The 18,337-nt window shown below is 42.1% G+C and overlaps 2 protein-coding genes and 1 non-coding gene across 7 annotated transcripts in view; 2 read left to right on the top strand and 1 right to left on the bottom strand.

The window, feature by feature from the left end:
- LOC124622105 (mitochondrial inner membrane protease subunit 1-like) overlaps positions 1-780 on the bottom strand; it is a 57,331-nt gene extending 56,551 nt beyond the window's left edge. For all 3 annotated transcript variants that reach the window (XM_047147713.1, XM_047147712.1, XM_047147711.1), the window contains exon 1: positions 585-780. In XM_047147713.1, the coding sequence (XP_047003669.1) occupies positions 585-704 (120 nt within the window). In that variant the 5' untranslated portion in view covers positions 705-780. The remainder of the gene's footprint in view (positions 1-584) is intronic.
- A 116-nt stretch (positions 781-896) lies between these two features.
- LOC124621757 (zinc transporter 1) overlaps positions 897-18,337 on the top strand; it is a 262,842-nt gene continuing 245,401 nt past the window's right edge. For all 3 annotated transcript variants that reach the window (XM_047147169.1, XM_047147165.1, XM_047147170.1), the window contains exon 1: positions 897-1,152. The gene's annotated coding sequence lies outside the window, so the exon portion shown is untranslated. The remainder of the gene's footprint in view (positions 1,153-18,337) is intronic.
- Positions 15,247-15,321, top strand: Trnas-cga. The gene has a single exon. It is a non-coding gene; the product is annotated as a tRNA-Ser (tRNA).

Here is an 18,337-nt window from a genome sequence, read left to right as displayed (position 1 = left end):
ATTTTGTGTAGCAACATACATCATGTTCAGTATATATGGGTGGTAAAAAAAGGCTGAATTTAAACTGACAAACGCAATGATAATGGTATAGAGCTACTACCACAAAAGAGTGAAACATTTACTATTCAGTATGTAAGTCGAAGTAATGTGGCATTATATTCCTGACCTGTTCGCTATATCACACCACTGACATGGGAGCCCAATACACTTACTCTTTATTGGACAGTTAACTAAACAGTAGGTGATAGTAATTATATGATGGAAATAATGTAACAACCCTGGCAACTGCACATTATTAACCTTCACCTCCCTCCAACATACGGTAAAATGTCACACATTTGGCATGGCACTTTCAGTTCCTACAGCAAGAACTCACTCCTGATAACAAACACCTTCTAAATCCAAGGTTTTTATTGGCATTGTACGCAGTTCTACTGCTACCTGAGTTCTTGGAGCGTCAAATCTCTTTATGTTTTCTTTGATAGGCGATAAATCCTACAAAATAGGATCCACAGCACAAGGAATAACACCTTAGTTTGCTATAACATCACACTTAAAAAGTATAAGTTATTGAAAAAACTTACAACGACAAAGTCTGCAACATGTTCGACTGTAACATGCATTATACAACCGTACTGAACCACATACGTTAGTACATTAATTGCTTTCACAGTACTCTGTTTCAAATAATTGACAAATGCCATGAACTGTCAATAAAACTATCCTAAATTCAATTTTAAATCTGCGGTCATAGCACCTTTCCAAAGATGTTAGCATCGCGTATACGGTGCTCTAAGCTCTTGCTCTTAAATTCGCCGATGTTGTTTATATACACATGTGACAGAAGTATCTTCTAGTGGAGTGCTTTGTCGAGTTCATTTACTCTCTGGTAAAGATTTGCAAGTCGCGTGAAACTGGAATGAGCGAGTGTGTTGTGGAATTTTCAGTGGAATTCGATGCTGTTTACTAAGGCAATGATTATCTGTGAAACGTGAGCTTAGCAACGCTTATTATTCCATAAGCGATGCAGGTTGTGAATCAGTGCAAATGAATAAAATTTGGAAAGAATATTTCGAGTGGACGTTAAGATGACAGCTGTAAATATAATCTAGAATCATCTACTTGGAGGAATTCGTTGGCTGGTTGAAGCTGGTAAGAGTTCTTTCTGGCGTACTAATGTTTACATGTTCAGTGAACTGATTCATGTTTTCTAAGCGACAGTATTATTTTCGATAAATAAAAGCCATTCGTGCCCGTCTGCTGTACGATATGTCACTGTTAACATTTTCCTGTAGATTTAAGTGTTCTGCCGGATAGAGTTAAAGGTATTGGTTAAAAGAGTAAAAAGAGTAACAGGATAAGTTTAATGAAAGGAATGACATTTTGTAAATTCTATCTTGGATACGAGGTCTGTCATTGTTTTATTGGAAAATGTGTGTGTGGTGGTGTTAGGTTTCTGTATTTTTGTGGTTTTAATACTGTTCCTTTGATCTCAATTTATGCTTTCAACGACAAAGGTATCGACAGAAATAATTGCAGTCGCAACATTCTTTTTAATTTTTTTAGGCTGTTTCATGGAAGCTATTAGTCCATAACTCTTGGATTTAACTTGTCAATTAATAAACAGTGCGCTATTACAATGGCATTCACGTTGATTTATCGCCAAGCTCTGCTACTGGTGAAATTATTTCCATCAGAAGTAGTGTGTAGTAGGGAACTTCATTGCCTCAACTAATGATAGTTTATGATACAATGCCTAGTGACACGTTCGCTTCCACACGTGCGAACAGTATAGGCCTATGTACCGTATTCATCGTAAGGGTGAAGCTCGGACTTGTATCCGTCTGTGCTTACAAATTTGTTTTTGACTGGGTTCCGCCTTGAGCACACACAGTTTTTTCTTCTTTTAACCCATGAAGATAGGAGAAAAGATTGTTTACCCAAGCCGGAACCTAGTCATAAGCAAACATTGTATGTGCCGTTATTACATTAACAACAAACAACATTTATTATATTTATACACAGTAGTATTAGAAATATTGTCGTCGCCCTCAGTTTGACCTTCACAACAACGTTGTCCTTATCAGTGCTCCAATTATTTGGAATGTACACAGTAAATAAAAAATAGGTTCAACCTAGTATTTCCAACTTTTTAACTACACACCTGTAATTTGATATCGGCTAGATACTGGAAGTACTTTTGACTGTATTAAATATTCATGTAAGATCGAAAGACGATATCATAAAAAAAAAGAGCTCAGACCGTGCTTTTAGGATTATCACAGTAGCACCATGAGAATATACATTGGCTTATAGTTACACAAGTCACGTGTTTTAAGTATTTGCACTGATGCTGCAGGCTAATTGCACAGCAGGTGATATGCGCCAAAATAAAAGCCTCTTGCGCCAAACCGAATAGATCTCCTCTGTAAGAGAGCTAAGTGACAATCACGGTCAGCATTCGCCCGTTGTATGGCTCTCTGCTCAAGTATTCCTGTCCAAAAACTAATACTTTAGTGCAGCAAATGCCTTAAATACATCCGCTTATGGTGGTGTCATTCGCTAAACAGATATCAGTGTAAAATCAATTAATAGCGTGAGAATTCATGACTGATTAAAACTGTGTGCCACCCCGAGACCGTGCCGTCGGGCAATGCTCTTTACAGACTGAGTAGTAACGGTACAATTCGTGGATTTATGTGAAATTTGGACTACAGGAGTAAAGCACTGGTGGGAAAGTTACGTCTTGAGTCCTGCCTTGGTAGCTCAAGCGTTAAGCACATTCCCATTCTACTAAAGAGCAGGGTTCCGCCGGCCTTGGTGGTCGAGCGGTTCTAGGCTCTTCAGTCCGGAACCGCGCGACTGCTACGGTCGCAGGTTCGCATCCTATCTCGGGCATGGATGTGTGTGATGTCCTTAGGTTAGTTAGGTTTAAGCAGTTTTACGTTCTAGGGGACTGATGACCTCCGATGTTAAGTCCCATAGTGCTCATAGCCATTTGAACCATTTTGAGCAGGGTTCCGCGTTAGTGCGTCTGCCCGGCATAACGTTCTAATGTGCTAGGAAGTATCGCAGCGGACATTCTGCTGCAGAGAGATTCATGCTGGAATTAGTACCTTCGCCATCAGTGGTTGTGTTGCATTGGTCGTGGCCAGTTTTTGTTGAACCTTCCAAAGTGGCGATATAAGAATAAATTTATCCGTCTTTAGATCGACTGTTCAGAGTAAACATTATTTTGCTGTTTACTTGCCCACAGTGTGAGCTGTATTTGTCCTAAACTGACCTTCTCAGAACCTACGGGAACGATAGTAAGTGCTGAAGCAATTTCCTAAGTTCTTCACTTAATACTAGTTCGCGGGTTAATCGGCGCCTGTCTTCGAATGTCTGACTATTATGCATTTTCGTGACGCCATCTCGAAACCTGTGACCATAGGAGTGTTTTTGTAAAAAGTCTACTATGTAGATGGACTACATTTTGCCGGTGGCCTTCCAATAACTAGAAGTCTGTTACTTACATTTCACACAACTGAGCGTTTGTAATCATTTTATTTCAAACTTACTCCCCTCGCCCTCTCTTTTCCTCCAAATTATTACGCCCTTGTATTTGTAAGAGTTGGTAGATTATAGTTGTGACTCATTGTAGTCACAGGATGCTACGTTTTGTGACGTGCATGATTTTCCATTATCATTTGTGAAAAATCTACGATTAGAATTGTCTGCATGTTCAGTATTATACAGCATAAGCAGCAAGAGTTCCTATATTCACGCCTGAAATTACATCTGTTAATCATTCACCATCCAAGATGCCGCGCGGGGTAGCCGCGCCGTCTCAGGCGTTCTGTCACGGTCCGCGCTGCTCTTCCGTCGGAGGTTCGAATCCTCACTCGTGTGCGTGTGTGTGTGTGTGTGTGTGTGTGTGTGTGTGTGTGTGTGTGTGTGTGTCGTCCTTAGCGTAAGTTAGATTAAGTAGTGTGTTAGCTTAGGGACCGATGACCTCAGCAGCCAGCCGTTGTGGCCGAGCAGTTCTAGGCGCTTCAATCTGGAACCGCGCGACCGCTACGGTCGCAGGTTCGAATCCTGCCTCGGGCATGGATGTGTGTGATGTCATTAGGTTAGGTTTAAGTAGTTCTAAGTTCTAGGGGATTCATGACCTCAGATGTTAAGTCCCACAGTGCTCAGAGCCATTTGAACCATTTTCGAGCCGATGACCTCAGCAGTTTGCTTCCATATGACCTTATCACAAATTTCCAACCATCCAAGATGAGGCGTATCTTCGGTCTGAGATCTCATTGAGTGGAGTAAATTGTCTTTAGAGATGAGTCCCACTTCGAACTGAAGCCCGATGGTCAGTGAAGACCTGTCTGGAGGCAAAGCCGTACAGTGGTGGGACGATCTAATACAGCAGTTGGACAGAATTTGGCATGATATTTTTCAAGAGGACATCCGAGAACTCTCAGTCAATGCTAAGCCGATTAACTGAGTGCATAAAGCCCAGAAGTGGACCAGCATCTTATTGACTTGCTCTATTTGTGAAGCTCCTTTCCTTGAATAAATCATCCATTTTTTCGGAAATTGTAATCATTTGTTTTTCTGTGCATGTGCATTATATCTACCGATTTCCATCCCATTCGGATAATTCCTTCGTGGTGCGTCGTTTTTTTTTCTTGTTTATCTTAGATTGTGTTATTAAGAGAGGGCTAACTCAATCGCAAATTCGATGTAGACTCTGGCACTGAGTCTGTCAGGCCCTTTTTAACATTTCAGCTGTTTCTCAACGCCAATAACACTAATACCTATTTCATTCATCTTTTCAGTGTTGTGAGAAATACACTGGGACAATATTTCTGTATCTTTCCATGCAAAGGAACATTTGAAAACTGGGTTCAGTATTTTTGATCTAACTCCATTGTCACTTTCACTGTGAGTTCAAAAGACACCGTTTCATCATTGATGTCCTCAATGTGATGTACGCGTGTACACAGCAACTATACTGGTGCACCTATCACACAATGGATGGTTATTTTTTCCCGATCTTCAGAAGGTTTATAGTACCACTTCGAAGCATAATAGCCTCGAACGAGCCAGTGCTTGGTAACGACATTGGACATCGTAAATCTTAATGCAGTCCTTCCTCTTCTAATTTGATTTCAGATTTCGAACCGGTCATACACTCAAGGACTGGTGTCAACAAAAAAGAGAAAGAAAGGTAAAGAAAAGTGTTCCTTAAGGCATTCGTGGGGAAGATAAATGTTCAGAGTTCTTTTAACAACCGCACACCATTTGCATCTCACAATTAAGACCAGTGGAGCATTAAATACGAGCCACGCTAAGAAAATGTGGGACAGTTTCCTCTGTTAGAGATCCAGAAAGCATCAGAAAATGCGATTAGCCAAGACTTCATAGCGAACAGTCCGTCGTTCGCAATGGAGATATGTCTGCAGTACCTCTGGGAAATGTACACCATTACTCTTCGCGATATATGGGTTGAAAATGACGAATCAGATATCGTTTGTAACTAGCGAATAATGGTGATAGTGGTGGTGATGTTATTATTATTATTATTATTATTATTATTATTATTATTATTATTATTATTATTTCGTGCGCTCCACGGCCTGGCTGACGTTTTTCAATTGGACGCCACTTCAGAGACTTGGGAGTCCCTAACCCACCACAGTAATCGTACCAGGGAAAGGAGGACTTACGGTTTAACACTTCCATCGTTAAAATTTATTTTGCATATATCTGAAAAATACAAGGTCGAAAATTGACTTCCTTTGAGATAAAAAACTTTAGCTGACCAATTAAGAAATATGGCAAAATGGGACAAGTGTGTCCCCCGAACGGAGCTAGATCCACGTTAAATGTTTAATATTAGAATGATTTTATTAGCATGTCAGTTATGGGAAAAGCGTAACAAATCAGTACCAAAACACATCTATTCTCCCGGTAATGAAAAGGACAAAATATTGCACACAAATTTTCGACATTGCGTTTGAAGATGGCTTTGACGTACCACACACACACACCAATGTTTTCAACATTGTGTGAAGTTTTATGGGGCATATACGGCCCACTAATAAAAATTGATGTGCAAGCCATCAAAATTACCGAGGTGGGTAATAATGTTTCAAATCAATGTCTGTGATGTATAAGAAAATACATTTAGTCACTTCAGACATTCTTGGAATGGAGACGATAGCGATGGTGATTTGATCTGATTTTCGTGAAACAGGCGCACTGTGCCACCTGTAAACACACGCCGTCCCATTTGATCACTCACAGTCTTCTATATATCTAGCCCGTGGTCCGTAATATTTTTCTTTAAATTTCAAAGCAAATCGGTTCATGCTAGTATTAGACAGATAAGAGATATATAGACATCGCAACGCACAAAACTGCGTATTACTGTAGTGGGGCAAACCTGTCCCATCAACCACGAAAGGGCTAACATAGAATTCAAACCACGTGTAATTCCCAGCGAATTTTCAAATCATTGAGAGGAGGTCACACCGTTAGAATATTTTAACAAAATGAAGCGAGTATTGCAAATGACCAACAACGTATTACAAGCAGATAGGATGGCAGCTTACTAAACTTATATGAAATTTAGTGTTCTTAAATAGACGAAAAATGAGCCAACATCGCTTGCCGACGAACTACGTTATGGAGCAACAGGAACTGAATAACTCTCAACCATTAAGTATCTAAGAGAATCTAACCGGAACCTATCAAAGGTGACGTGACATCAGTCTTGCAGTGGGAATAACAGGCGGCGGAGATTTGTCGGAAGAACACTGAGGAAGTGTAATTCATAAACGGAGGAGGAAACCTTCAGAACCCTTGTACGATGTTCAGGTCTGTTTGTCGTTGTGGGTCCCTCAAACAGCCAAATTAACGGAACAGGTAGAAATTCAGCAAACAGCTGCAGGTTTCTTCACGAGTTGGTTTTATCAGCGCAAAATTGTCACAGAGACAGTAGAGGAAATGCGCTCTGTTTCAGAAAGAGCCGTACTCTGAAAATTCCACGCTCCAGTAAGAGTCAAGAATGACCGCGAGGGTATAAATAAAGAAATTCTGGGTTATGCAGAGGCAAACCGATAGTCCTAGTTCCCGATCATCATCCGCAAATGTAACAGGAAGGAAGAAACGTTAGTAGGTACACTGTGTTCCTCCTTGCTCCTCTCCACCCCGCCCCACCCACCAGACTGTGACATATGTAGTGGAGATAGATGTGAACGTAAGTACCGTAATGTTATGCTGTTTCCTGAAGTTTAACCGTTAACGTCTTTCCACGTCTGTCGCTCCAAGTTCTGTGTTCGCAGAGGAACTTACACGAGATTATCTGGCTCATGTGACATAATACTAAAGAAAGCCAAGGAGAAATTTAGAAAAGGAATGAAAGTTCAGGGAGAAGAAATAAAAACTTTGAAGCTTGCCGATGACATTGTCAGAGCCGACAAAGGACATGGAAGAGCATTTCAGCGGACAGGATAGGGTCTTGAAAAGATAAGATAAATGTCAACAAAAGCAAAGCCAGGGCAATGGAATGTAGTCCAATTAAATCAGGCTATACTGAGGGAATTAGATCAGGAAATGAATGAGACACTAAACGTAGTCGAAGAGTTTTGGCATTTGCCCGCAAAATAACCGAAGATACAGAGGATATAAAATTCATATTTGCTACAGTAAGAAAAGCACTTATAAAAAAAAAATTATGAACGTCGAATATAATTGCCGTATTGTAGAACCTGCAGCCTAATATATGTCGCAGTATGACATTTTAATGAATAGTTATTTCCAGTTAACTATTTATTAAAATAAATTTAAGTGTTAGGAAGTCTTCCTGAAGGTATTTGTCTGGAGTGCAACTTTGTACGGAAGTGAAATGTGGACGATCAGCATTTCAGACGAGAAGAGAGTTGAAGCTTTTGAAATGTAGCGCTATAGAAGACTGCTGAAGATGAGGTGGATAGACCGCACAACTAATGAGGTGGTACTGAATCGAATTGGTGAGAGAAGTAAGTTATGGTACAACTTGACTACAACAAGCGATCTATTGATAGGGCACGTTCTGAGGCATTGAGGAATTGTCGATGTGGTAATGGCAGTAAATGTGGGAGTGGATTGGGGGCGATTGTAGGGGGAGACCAAGGAAAGAATATAGCAAACAGGTTCAAATTATTGTAGTGTGCTGTAGTTATTCGGAGATGGAGGCTTTCACAGCATGCATTGTAGCGTGGGGAGCTGCATCAAACCAATCTTCGGATTGAAGGCCACACCACCACCACCACACGCCATTCATTAGTTTATCGAATTTTTCAGTATTTTACCTTCCAGAGAAATGTAAAGACTGGCCTTGTGGTGTGCGGTGTGCTATCTGTGCTCATTTAAGGCCTCCTCCATATCTCCTCAACTGCTTATCGCTCTGGTTCGACGTCCGCTTGCCATGCTGGCCCAGTTTCAAAGCACGTCATACCCATCTTCCCAAAGTTGAATTATAGCTGCATTTACCATGTATGTGATCTTTCACATAGTATTTAAACGTGAACTTTTTATAATCATTAAACAGTCACTTACATGGTGAAACAGCAGTCATTTGAGGAGCAGACAGTGTATATGTTAAGATACACAGCTTGCCGATTGCTCATCTACCAGAAAGTTAGTGTCAGTACTTCATTTGACGTTTACATAAGAATTAGAGTCCATAATAATAAAAAAAAATCGATGCCGCAGTCTGACATAGTTGCGACCCTCCTGCATTCGTCGTGACAAAAAGGAAATATGTGTTTATAGCCGTAAAAAATACACATAGTGAGGTTAGTACAGGTTCAGACAGCGAAATAATTTGGGTGAAAATAAGGTTTAAAGGTGGATCAAACGTAGTCATTCTGTGCTTCTATAGAACCCCCTGCCTCTGGAGCAGTATGGGCGAAATATTTGCGAGGAATATTTCGTGTAAATTTCCTGGTCATGTTATAGTATAGTATAGTAACCTACAAGTGTGCATTCAAGTTAATTAAGGCGGCTAGTGAGGACAGAGAATAATGTAAATTGCTTAAATGCCTTATCTGAAAATAACCTCGAGTAGCTAATGAGAGAACCTACTAGTAAAGATACAAAAAAAAAAAAAAAAAAAAAAAAAAATCCGAACGAAACCAAAATTAATGTAAGGAGAGCCATCTCAATGTCCCATCTATTGTTCTGTAGAGGGATCAATACGAAATTCTCCTTGCCATGCACTCTATTGGAGTTAATGCTTCGCTGGGTTACCGTTATCTTCTTTGGTTCAAAAATTTTTAGTCGGACTAGTGCTCATTGATCGTGACAGTTAAAAACGTTCGTTCAATTGTTACCTATTCACAGCTGAAAGGCAAAAATTTTCACCGTTCAAGTGTCAGCGGTAGAACCTTATCTGTCCTCATTTTCCATCAACCAGTCCGTGTTTTCAAGAAGTTATATACTTCCAACATGTAAACTTCCTTGGCAAGACTTTGGTCATTTAGTGAACTATTTAATTCGAGCAGTTACTTTACCCTTCGAGAATAAATATTTGAATGTTCATCGATCGGGACTACGTCAAAATTGTTATCTGTTCCCTTTCTTTATCAGTAATTCACATCTGTTACCACTTCCGCTATCCAGATAAAGTGCAAGAAACAAAAACATCATCCTCATTAAACAAACAAAGTAAATTCTTCCTTGTGGCCAACTTCTTAGCTTCCCTTGATAATAGCCGGCTACGAATTGTCCGCTTTGCTGCTTTTCTCCAGTATCTGAACAGGCATCAGTTCCCTTTGCTCTTACTACCCACAACGCAAAACACATACATACTTAAAACTTCATCGCTAAGAAAATATAAATTAATACTTTCCTGTATGTCAAATCTTGATATAGTGCGATAACATTATACTCGTGACTGTCACCATTCCTGGCAACCATAACATTCTACTTTGACCCATCACACCATGCATACTTCACAGAAATCGTAAGAAGTTTTAATCTTGTGTTAAATGAATAAACAGATCGAAGACATATGTCCAGGCACTCTGTGATCTTAATGGTATCGAAACGGAGGGTGATACAGAGGAAGCTGAAAGACTTTACCACCTTTCCCAAAACTGTTTCATTGAGAAAGATTGTGCTGTAATTTCTCCTTTAAATCGTCTCACTAATGCCCGAATGACAGATACAGAAATAAATGACAGTGGAATAGAAAAGCAACTGAAATAGTACAACAGAGAAAAGGCTACTGGAGCAGAAGGGGTAGCAATACGAGTCTACATAGAGAATGTGAAAGAACTAACACCTTTTATAGCAGCAGTTTGTTCCTGGTGAAGAAGTGCTGGTCATTGCAGTTGACGAGGGCTGTTGCACAGACACAGAACAACATGGTCCAGTCCTATTAATGTGAGGACGATGGTTGACAGAAGACCATGCAGATGGATTATACAAAGGGAAAATTGGTTGCAGTACAGTCGACAGGTTATTTGCGAACAAAAGGATTGTGCACAGGAGACAGTGACCCATTCACTTGAGATCCAATGGGCTGCCGCAGAGTCCTTGGTGGAATGATGATTGTCTATTGGCAATCAGGGCCGGACGAACAGCTCTGTGGACCTTCAAACACTGTCCAACTACAGGTACCTTTCACGCCTTCAGATCTGCGAGAGCACTTGTGAGGCAAGTGATAAAAGATCAGAAGAGCTCCTGGAAGGAATCCACGACTTTCATTAATCGGTCCACTTCCACTGCACAGTTTGGTACTCAGTCCGACGGATTTTCGGCAAGTGCAGCACACATCCCTTTACAGCCTTGTCAAGTAATGGGATCTTAATGGACATGCCAGAATACGTGGCTTAGGTTTTAACTGAACACTTCTTTACTGCAGCTTTGTCATCCAGACAAGCTCCTGCTTTTCAGGTGTTCCGTAGGACTGTGGCGATGAGGAAGCTCAATTTCTTCTCGCATAATGAGTAAGTCTACAACATTCCATTCTCGATGTGGGAATTGGAATTATCTTTGTCTGCAGCCAGAGACACTGCTCCAGGACCTGGAGATCCATTATTCTATGCTTTGTCATCTGTGCCCTGAAGCTAAAGGACAGCTCCTCTCTTGATTCAATCAGATCGGGTTTGATGGACAGTACACTACGACTTGGAAGGAGGCAGTATTAATTCCATTCTGGAAACCGGGCAAAGACCTTAGCACACCTAACAGTTACCATAGTGTAGCCCTTACCAATTGTATGGGTAAGACTCTTAAATGTATGGTCAACCACCACCTTGTCTGGCTGCTCGAATTGCGATGTCACCTGAGCCGCTCCCAGTGCAGTTTAAGGCGCTATGATTCTACGCTTGACAACTTAATTCTGCTGGAGACAGCGATACAGGAGTCCTTTTTATGCCGAAACCATTTGGTTTATGTGTTTTTGACCTATAAAAAGCATATGACACTATTGTAGGTTCAACATCCTTCACCAAGTTCATGAATGGGGATTATGTGGATGCCTGCCACTTCTTATACAATCTTTCCTCGAGGACCGGCGTTTTCGATATCGCATTAGCAATTCCTTGCCTGAGTGCTATGGTCAAGAGAATGGAGTCCTCCAAGGCTGTGTCCTCAGTGTCACATTGCCATCGCTATCAGTGGCATTTCCTATGCAGTCAGGAGCCCTGTCAAATGCTCGTTGTTTGTGGATGACTTTGCAATCTTCTTCTTTCCTCTGATCTTTACAACAACAAGGCAGCTACAGCTGACCATTAGGAAGCTGGAAACTTGGTCCAAGACAACTGGTTTTCGGTTCCCACCAGGGAAGAGTACATGTGTCGATTTTAACCGTGCTTGTCAAAGTTTTAACCAACCAATATTTTACATTTACAAGAAACTGTGTACTTTTTCGGTTTATTATTTGATTCGAAATTAACTTGGCTCCCACACCTGAAAGATCTGAGGACAAAGGGCTTCCAGTCATTGAATATTTTGAAATGCCTTAGTGGAAAAACATGGGGAGCTGACAGGTCCCGGCTCCTGCACTTTTATAGGGGATTTGTTCACTCACATTGAGAGTATGGCAACGTGGTCTGTGGATCAGCCCATACTTCCTACCTCAAGAAGTTAGATGCTGTCCACCATGGGGTTATCTGGATATCGACTGGACCCTTTCGGTCCAGCCCAGTTTCAAGTCTGTGTGCAGAGGCTGGTGAACCACCACTCTGGATTTTGTGACGTATTCTTTTGGCTCGACAGGTGCTGAAATCTTGGCATCACCTCAGTCATTAGCATTTAGTTCAGTGTTCCAACCCAGTTTTGAACTTCTGTTCAGGAATCGGCCCCATGTGATCAAGCCATTTGGGATACGTGCTACAGGCTGTCTCAAGGATCTAGATCTGACGCATCAAAATACACAGCCAGGGATGGAACGCATTGCCACCTTTGTGCCTTCAGAGGCCCAAAGTGATTTTAACCTTGACACAGTACAAGAAAACGTGTACTCCAGATTATTTTTCTGTAAGTTTGGTTTTGTCCATTTTAAGTATATACCACAGTTTTATCGTTGTTTATAGAGGTGGATCCCAGCAAGAGAATGTCCTCAGTTGTTCTGCTGTTTTCCCTGATAGGGTTTTTAAAGTGCATCTTCTGGAACAATTTACAAATTATGATGCAGAATTAGATGGCATTCTGATGGCACTGGAGAGGGTTCACAGACATCAATGTACAGGTTTTTTTGTCTGTTCTGATTCACTTAGTGCACTTCAAGCACTTCACCAAATTATCCAGTAGATCAGCTGATTCAGCTCATCCATCACTCCTTACAGCAGCTCCAACACCATGGCAAGAAGGTGATCTTTTGCTGGGTACCTGGCCACATCGGGACACAGGGAAATGATTTAGCCGCCAAGGAAGCATGTCAGGATGGTGCTGTCCTTCAATGCCCCATCCTGTTGCAAGCCATCATCTCATTTTCTGACAGACGCATCATGCATCAGTGGGAGACTGAATGGTCGCAGGTGACAGAAAACAAACTGCGGTTGATCAAATTGACCACAAAGGCATCGTGGACTTCATGTTGGCCTCACCATTGGAAGGAGGTTCTGCTTACCAGACTGCACATCATACATACCCCTTTAACACATGGCTTCCTCCTCCGGCGGGAGTATTCTCCACTATGTGAAGTTTGTGTTGTGCCATTGTCAGTTCAGAATATTTTGGCAACGGCTGTCCTACCTATACATCTCGAATCCAGTAAGGACACTGATGACAATGCTGTTGAGTGCCCTAAATCCGCCATAATCATGAGGCGAGTTGATGTTCCTTTCCTCAACTGATGCAAGAAGCACTCGTGGCCGCCGTCCGCAAAACCCGTGCCGTGTGACAATCATGGTCGGTAAAGAAAAAAAGACGCATCCCTTACAATATCCTAGACTACTATGTTCATGAAGTTGTCAAATTTTGTGTAATCATCCCCACTATGGCCGACGAAACACGCATGGCCTGTCCGACCGTTGTCGCTGTGTGCACTCAGAAAACTGCCAGATCTGACCATAAGGACGCATATTGACATCAGATAAAAATTCCCGGAAGCTCTGGAGTGAGTAGTGTCAACATAATAGCGATAATGGACGAGAGTCCACACTGACTCAAATGTAGATAGGCTAGCTTCCACTGAAACAACGCAGTTTATTCAAGCCAAGCCTGTTCTTTTGGCCGTAGACTTCTCCACCTAGCTGCTAGCAGCACACCTTGTCACTGGTCAGCCGTCGTAAAGCTTCGCGCACTATACCATAGCCGTGTCTCTCCAGGTGCACCTCACACGTTAACTGCATTCAACAATCATAACCGCCACTTTCTGTTCCCTTTACGCACTCGATACATTACGTTGCAGGTCTACCCTTAAAGATCAGAGCTTCCGAAAAAACTGCCACCCTCTGCAGGACATCCCAAAACTTAACCCGTTTTTCACTTCCCGCATTCAGTGGTCCAGAGCGTCTCTGCAAGGTTGTTTGACATAATGCCTTATAGCTTCTCATCACTGCGGTTACAGATAGATTAGCCTTTTGACTCATCTGTCAGTTGCACATCTTTGCATTGCACTACCTCCTAAGACGTCATCTAGCTACAAAAGCGTACATCGCAGTGTCGTGAAAAGTTCATGGGAAATCCTGACTCAACCAACTCATTTTGAATGAGTCAAAGTGGCCAGCCGGTGTGGCCGTGCGGTTAAAGGCGCTTCAGTCTGGAACCGCGTGACCGCTACGGTCGCAGGTTCGAATCCTGCCTCGGGCATGGATGTGTGTGATGTCCTTAGGTTAGTTAGGTTTAATTATTTCTAAGTTCTAGGCGACTGATGACCTCAGAAGTTAAGTCGCATAGTGCTCAGAGCCATTTGAATTTTGAGTCAAAGTGTGCTTCCATGTTATTGTCACCTGTTGGCCAATGACTTGTAATTACGTCAGTGCTACAGCAACGACATGCATTATACTCGATTTAAGTATGTATAGTTCCACCGCAATTTATTACCCGTGCAGGTTGATACGTTGCTACGAAGAAAGGTCGTTCCATGGTATCGACGATACTGTCCAGTCACATTAATGTGACAACCTGTGGAAGGCCAAAATAGCCAGCTTTTCCAGTGCGGACTTCTGATAGACGCGCAGGGAGAGTGTCTGTGAGGTTCTAGAAGGCACCTACTGGGATGTGGAGCATTGGTGGGTCAAGTGCCATGGCCAGCTGCGTTTGGTTTCTCGGTTCAGCATCCATGGTGCGAACAGCCCGATCGATTGTCGATTGGATTTTAATCCGTGGAGTTTCAAGGCCTCATCCTGGTGCTTTACGAACCACGCATTTACATTGCGAACTATGTGACACGTTGCTTTGTCCTGCTGGCAAGTGGCAACGTGCTGAGGATAAACTAACTCCAGAATGAGATTTTCACTCTGCAGCGGAGTGTGCGCTGATATGAAACTTCCTGGCAGATTAAAACTGTGTGCCAGACCGAGACTCGAACTGGGGACCTTTTCCTTTCGCGAGCAAGTGCTCTACCAACTGAGCTACCCAAGCACGACTCCAGAGTGAAAATCTCATTCTGGAAACATCCCCCAGGCTGTGGCTAAGCCATGTCTCCGCAATATCCTTCCTTCCAGGAGTGCCAATTCTGCAGGATATGCAAGAGAGCTCCTGTGAAGTTTGGAAGGTAGGAGACGAGGTACTGGCGGAATTAAAGCTGTGAGGTCGGATCGGAAGTCGTGCTTGGGTAGCTCAGTTGGTAGAGCACTTGCCCGCGAAAGGCAAAGGTCCCGAGTTCGAGTCTCGGCCCGGCACACAGTTTTAATCTGTCAGGAAGTTTCGATAAACTAACTGCATACAAGAATGTAGATGGCCTCAAGGATAGATGCATACTTGTGTTGATCCATTGTTTCTTCCAGAATGACGAGATCAATCATGAAAATATTTCCCAGACCATGCCGTTCCATCCTCTGGCCTGGACCCATCCGACGATACTTTCCAGACGTTTTACGTCTTACACACCAACGGCCATCTGTCCTATGGAGCATAAAAAGTGGTTCATCTGGAAAGACGACATGTCGCAACTCAATGGACGTTGAGTTGCGGGACTAGCGTGCAAATTCCAGCCTTCGTCGCCGATGAACAGCATTCAGCATGAGAGCATGAACCAGGAGCCGGCTGAGGTGGACCCTACGCAGCAACGTTTGATTCGAGCCACTGTTGGTAACCACTTGGCCAGTCTGGCCGGTCAGTTGCTCAAAGATTGTACACGTCTTGCATTCTCCCCCCTCTTCCTACTTCCATCTATAGTCCACATTACACAATGGCTTTTATGAGGATTCGAGAGAAGCGAAGATTAAAATAAACTTTCTAGTTTACATAGCTTGTCATGTTGAGTTGGCTGCAGTGCTTCTTGTCTAGAGGTCTGATTCTTGAAGATTAAAATGTCACATCAGATTCTCAATGCTGGTTTGAACTAAATAAATCTGAAGATTGTTGTTGCAGCATTATTTTAGTTAAATGTATTATCTCACATTTTAGTATATCATATATGATTTTTCACATTAACAAAGCCGAAATTACATCGTTCGCACAGAAATACAAAAATGCGTCCGATCGCATCAGAGACATGCTTACGCGTGTCACCTTCTGCGGAAAAGAACAGTATTCCAAAATATTTAAAATTTTTCTTAACAAATGAATTTCTGCTTGCTTTAATTTTGATTATTATTTCATAAATGAATCCAGAAATAAATATTATTTCATAAATGAATCCAGAAATAAATATAGTAAACCGTACTGGATTCAGTAACTAATAATAGAAATTTTCAGTGTGGAAATAATTCATAATTTAAAATGTTTCTAAAAAAATAATTTTAACTGTACATTCGGAACTAGTAATTATCGATTATAACATCGAAACTAAAATATCTTATAGATAAATTCCTTTTCATAAACTTTAGTTTGAAATGTGACATACTGTGTATAAAATTATATGAAAGTTTTCAGAAAGACAACTGAGATAATATTAATCCGTCCAAAATTCGAAAACTAATACTGGTATCGACAACTACTGTTGAGGTAAGGTAATGCTAGAGGAGGAAGTCCTGTTACAATCTCCAAAGCTTTCACTGACTTCTGTCATTTATGACCTATGATGCACCACAGTTGGCTCGGCGCCGGTTTTGGACGGCGCAGTTTCGCCATGCACCATGTGCTGTAACCATGGCTGCACGCAATCAGTTTACAAACGTGGCCCTTTCTGAAATGCTTCTACACCTGGCACTAAAGCCAATGATCATACCCTTTTGGACATCAGATAAATAGCTCAGTCTCCGCATTACGACAACGACTACACTGTTTTCCGCATCCCCCGACACGCTTTATATATCCTCCACGGCTAGCGCTGCCATCTGCGGTCTGTGAGTGCTTTTTGCGCGTTGACGTCGAACATAGGCGATGGCCACATTACTGTGACTGGGCTTTGGGTTGTCACTAAATTAATTTCGCGTTTAGTTTCAGTTTCTATTCGAAATTCGGCCTTACAGATTTAGGTTCTTTACGGTTTTCCTGAATCGCTTAAGGTAAATGTCGGAATAGTTATTTTGAAAACGACACGGTCAATTTCTTCCCCAGTCAGATTCAATTTTTTCCCGTCAGCCTGTGCTCTGATACTAATGACTTCGTCGTAGATAGAATGTTAAATCCTCATTATCATTCTTTCCTCTCGACCCAGAATAGTCATTTCCTCTATTACCTGTTCTAAGTAAGAAATTGCACCGTTGGCATTAATCTCAAAATTCTTAAAACCCACGTTCTAAAAGGAGTCAATAAACGTACACCATCTGGTCAGAAGTATCCGGACACCCGTATATAATGCTTTACGGGCTTCTAGGTGTCATGGGAGGCAGTACTGCCAGTATAAAAGGATGCGGAGTGTATTGAGTCGAAACACTAGAGTGAATCGGTCAAGAAATCCCAGTTACTTCGAACGTGGGCTAGTCATTGGACATCACCCGAATAACATATTCATCAGGTACATTTCAACCCTTCGAAAGCTCCCCATTCGACTTCTGGTAATGTGTCTGTGAAGCGGAATGAGCAACCACAACTTAACCAAGACCAGACTGATCTCATGTACTGACGACCAGGGACCGTCGAACATAGCGGAAGCTGGTTTAATACATGAAATCAGCTTAAGGACTCACTCGTGAGATACACAATGCTAGCAGCTGTCCAGTTAACTTCATGACTGTGCGTAGGCGTGTAAAAGGAATGGGGTACAATGAGCGGGCAGCTCATCGTAAGACACACATTTCTGTAGTCATTGCTAAGCGACTCGTGAAGTGATGTAAAGATCGACCCCCTTCGACAATGACTGACTGAAAGCGCGTGATTTGAAATGATTAATCGCGGTAGAACCCGTGGAATCAGGTGAACGGTTTGCGTTTGGCGAATGCGTGAACGGTGCCTGACTTGTATAGTGCCAGAAGTGAAGTACGGAAGGCATGGTATGGGGGTATTTTTCTGGTAAGAATGGGGTCTCTTATTGCGGTTAAATAAACACTAAGTACAGAAGGCTGTGAACTCATCCTACAGCACTGTCCACTGCGTACAGTAGAGGAACATTCGGAAACGGTGACTGATTATTCAGTATGAGAATGCAACCTGTCATTACAAAAAGCCAGCATCGGTAAGGTAATGGTTGATAGGCAGTAACATTCCTGAAACGCAGCAGCCTCCCCATTCCCGACCTAAACCCAGTGGAACATCTCTGGGATGAGTTAGAACATCGACTTCGCCCCAGATCCGAACATCCAACATCACTACT

This window comes from Schistocerca americana, chromosome 7, assembly GCF_021461395.2.
Source record: "Schistocerca americana isolate TAMUIC-IGC-003095 chromosome 7, iqSchAmer2.1, whole genome shotgun sequence".
Taxonomy (NCBI): domain Eukaryota; kingdom Metazoa; phylum Arthropoda; class Insecta; order Orthoptera; family Acrididae; genus Schistocerca; species Schistocerca americana.
This window is presented reverse-complemented; position numbering and strand designations above follow the sequence as displayed.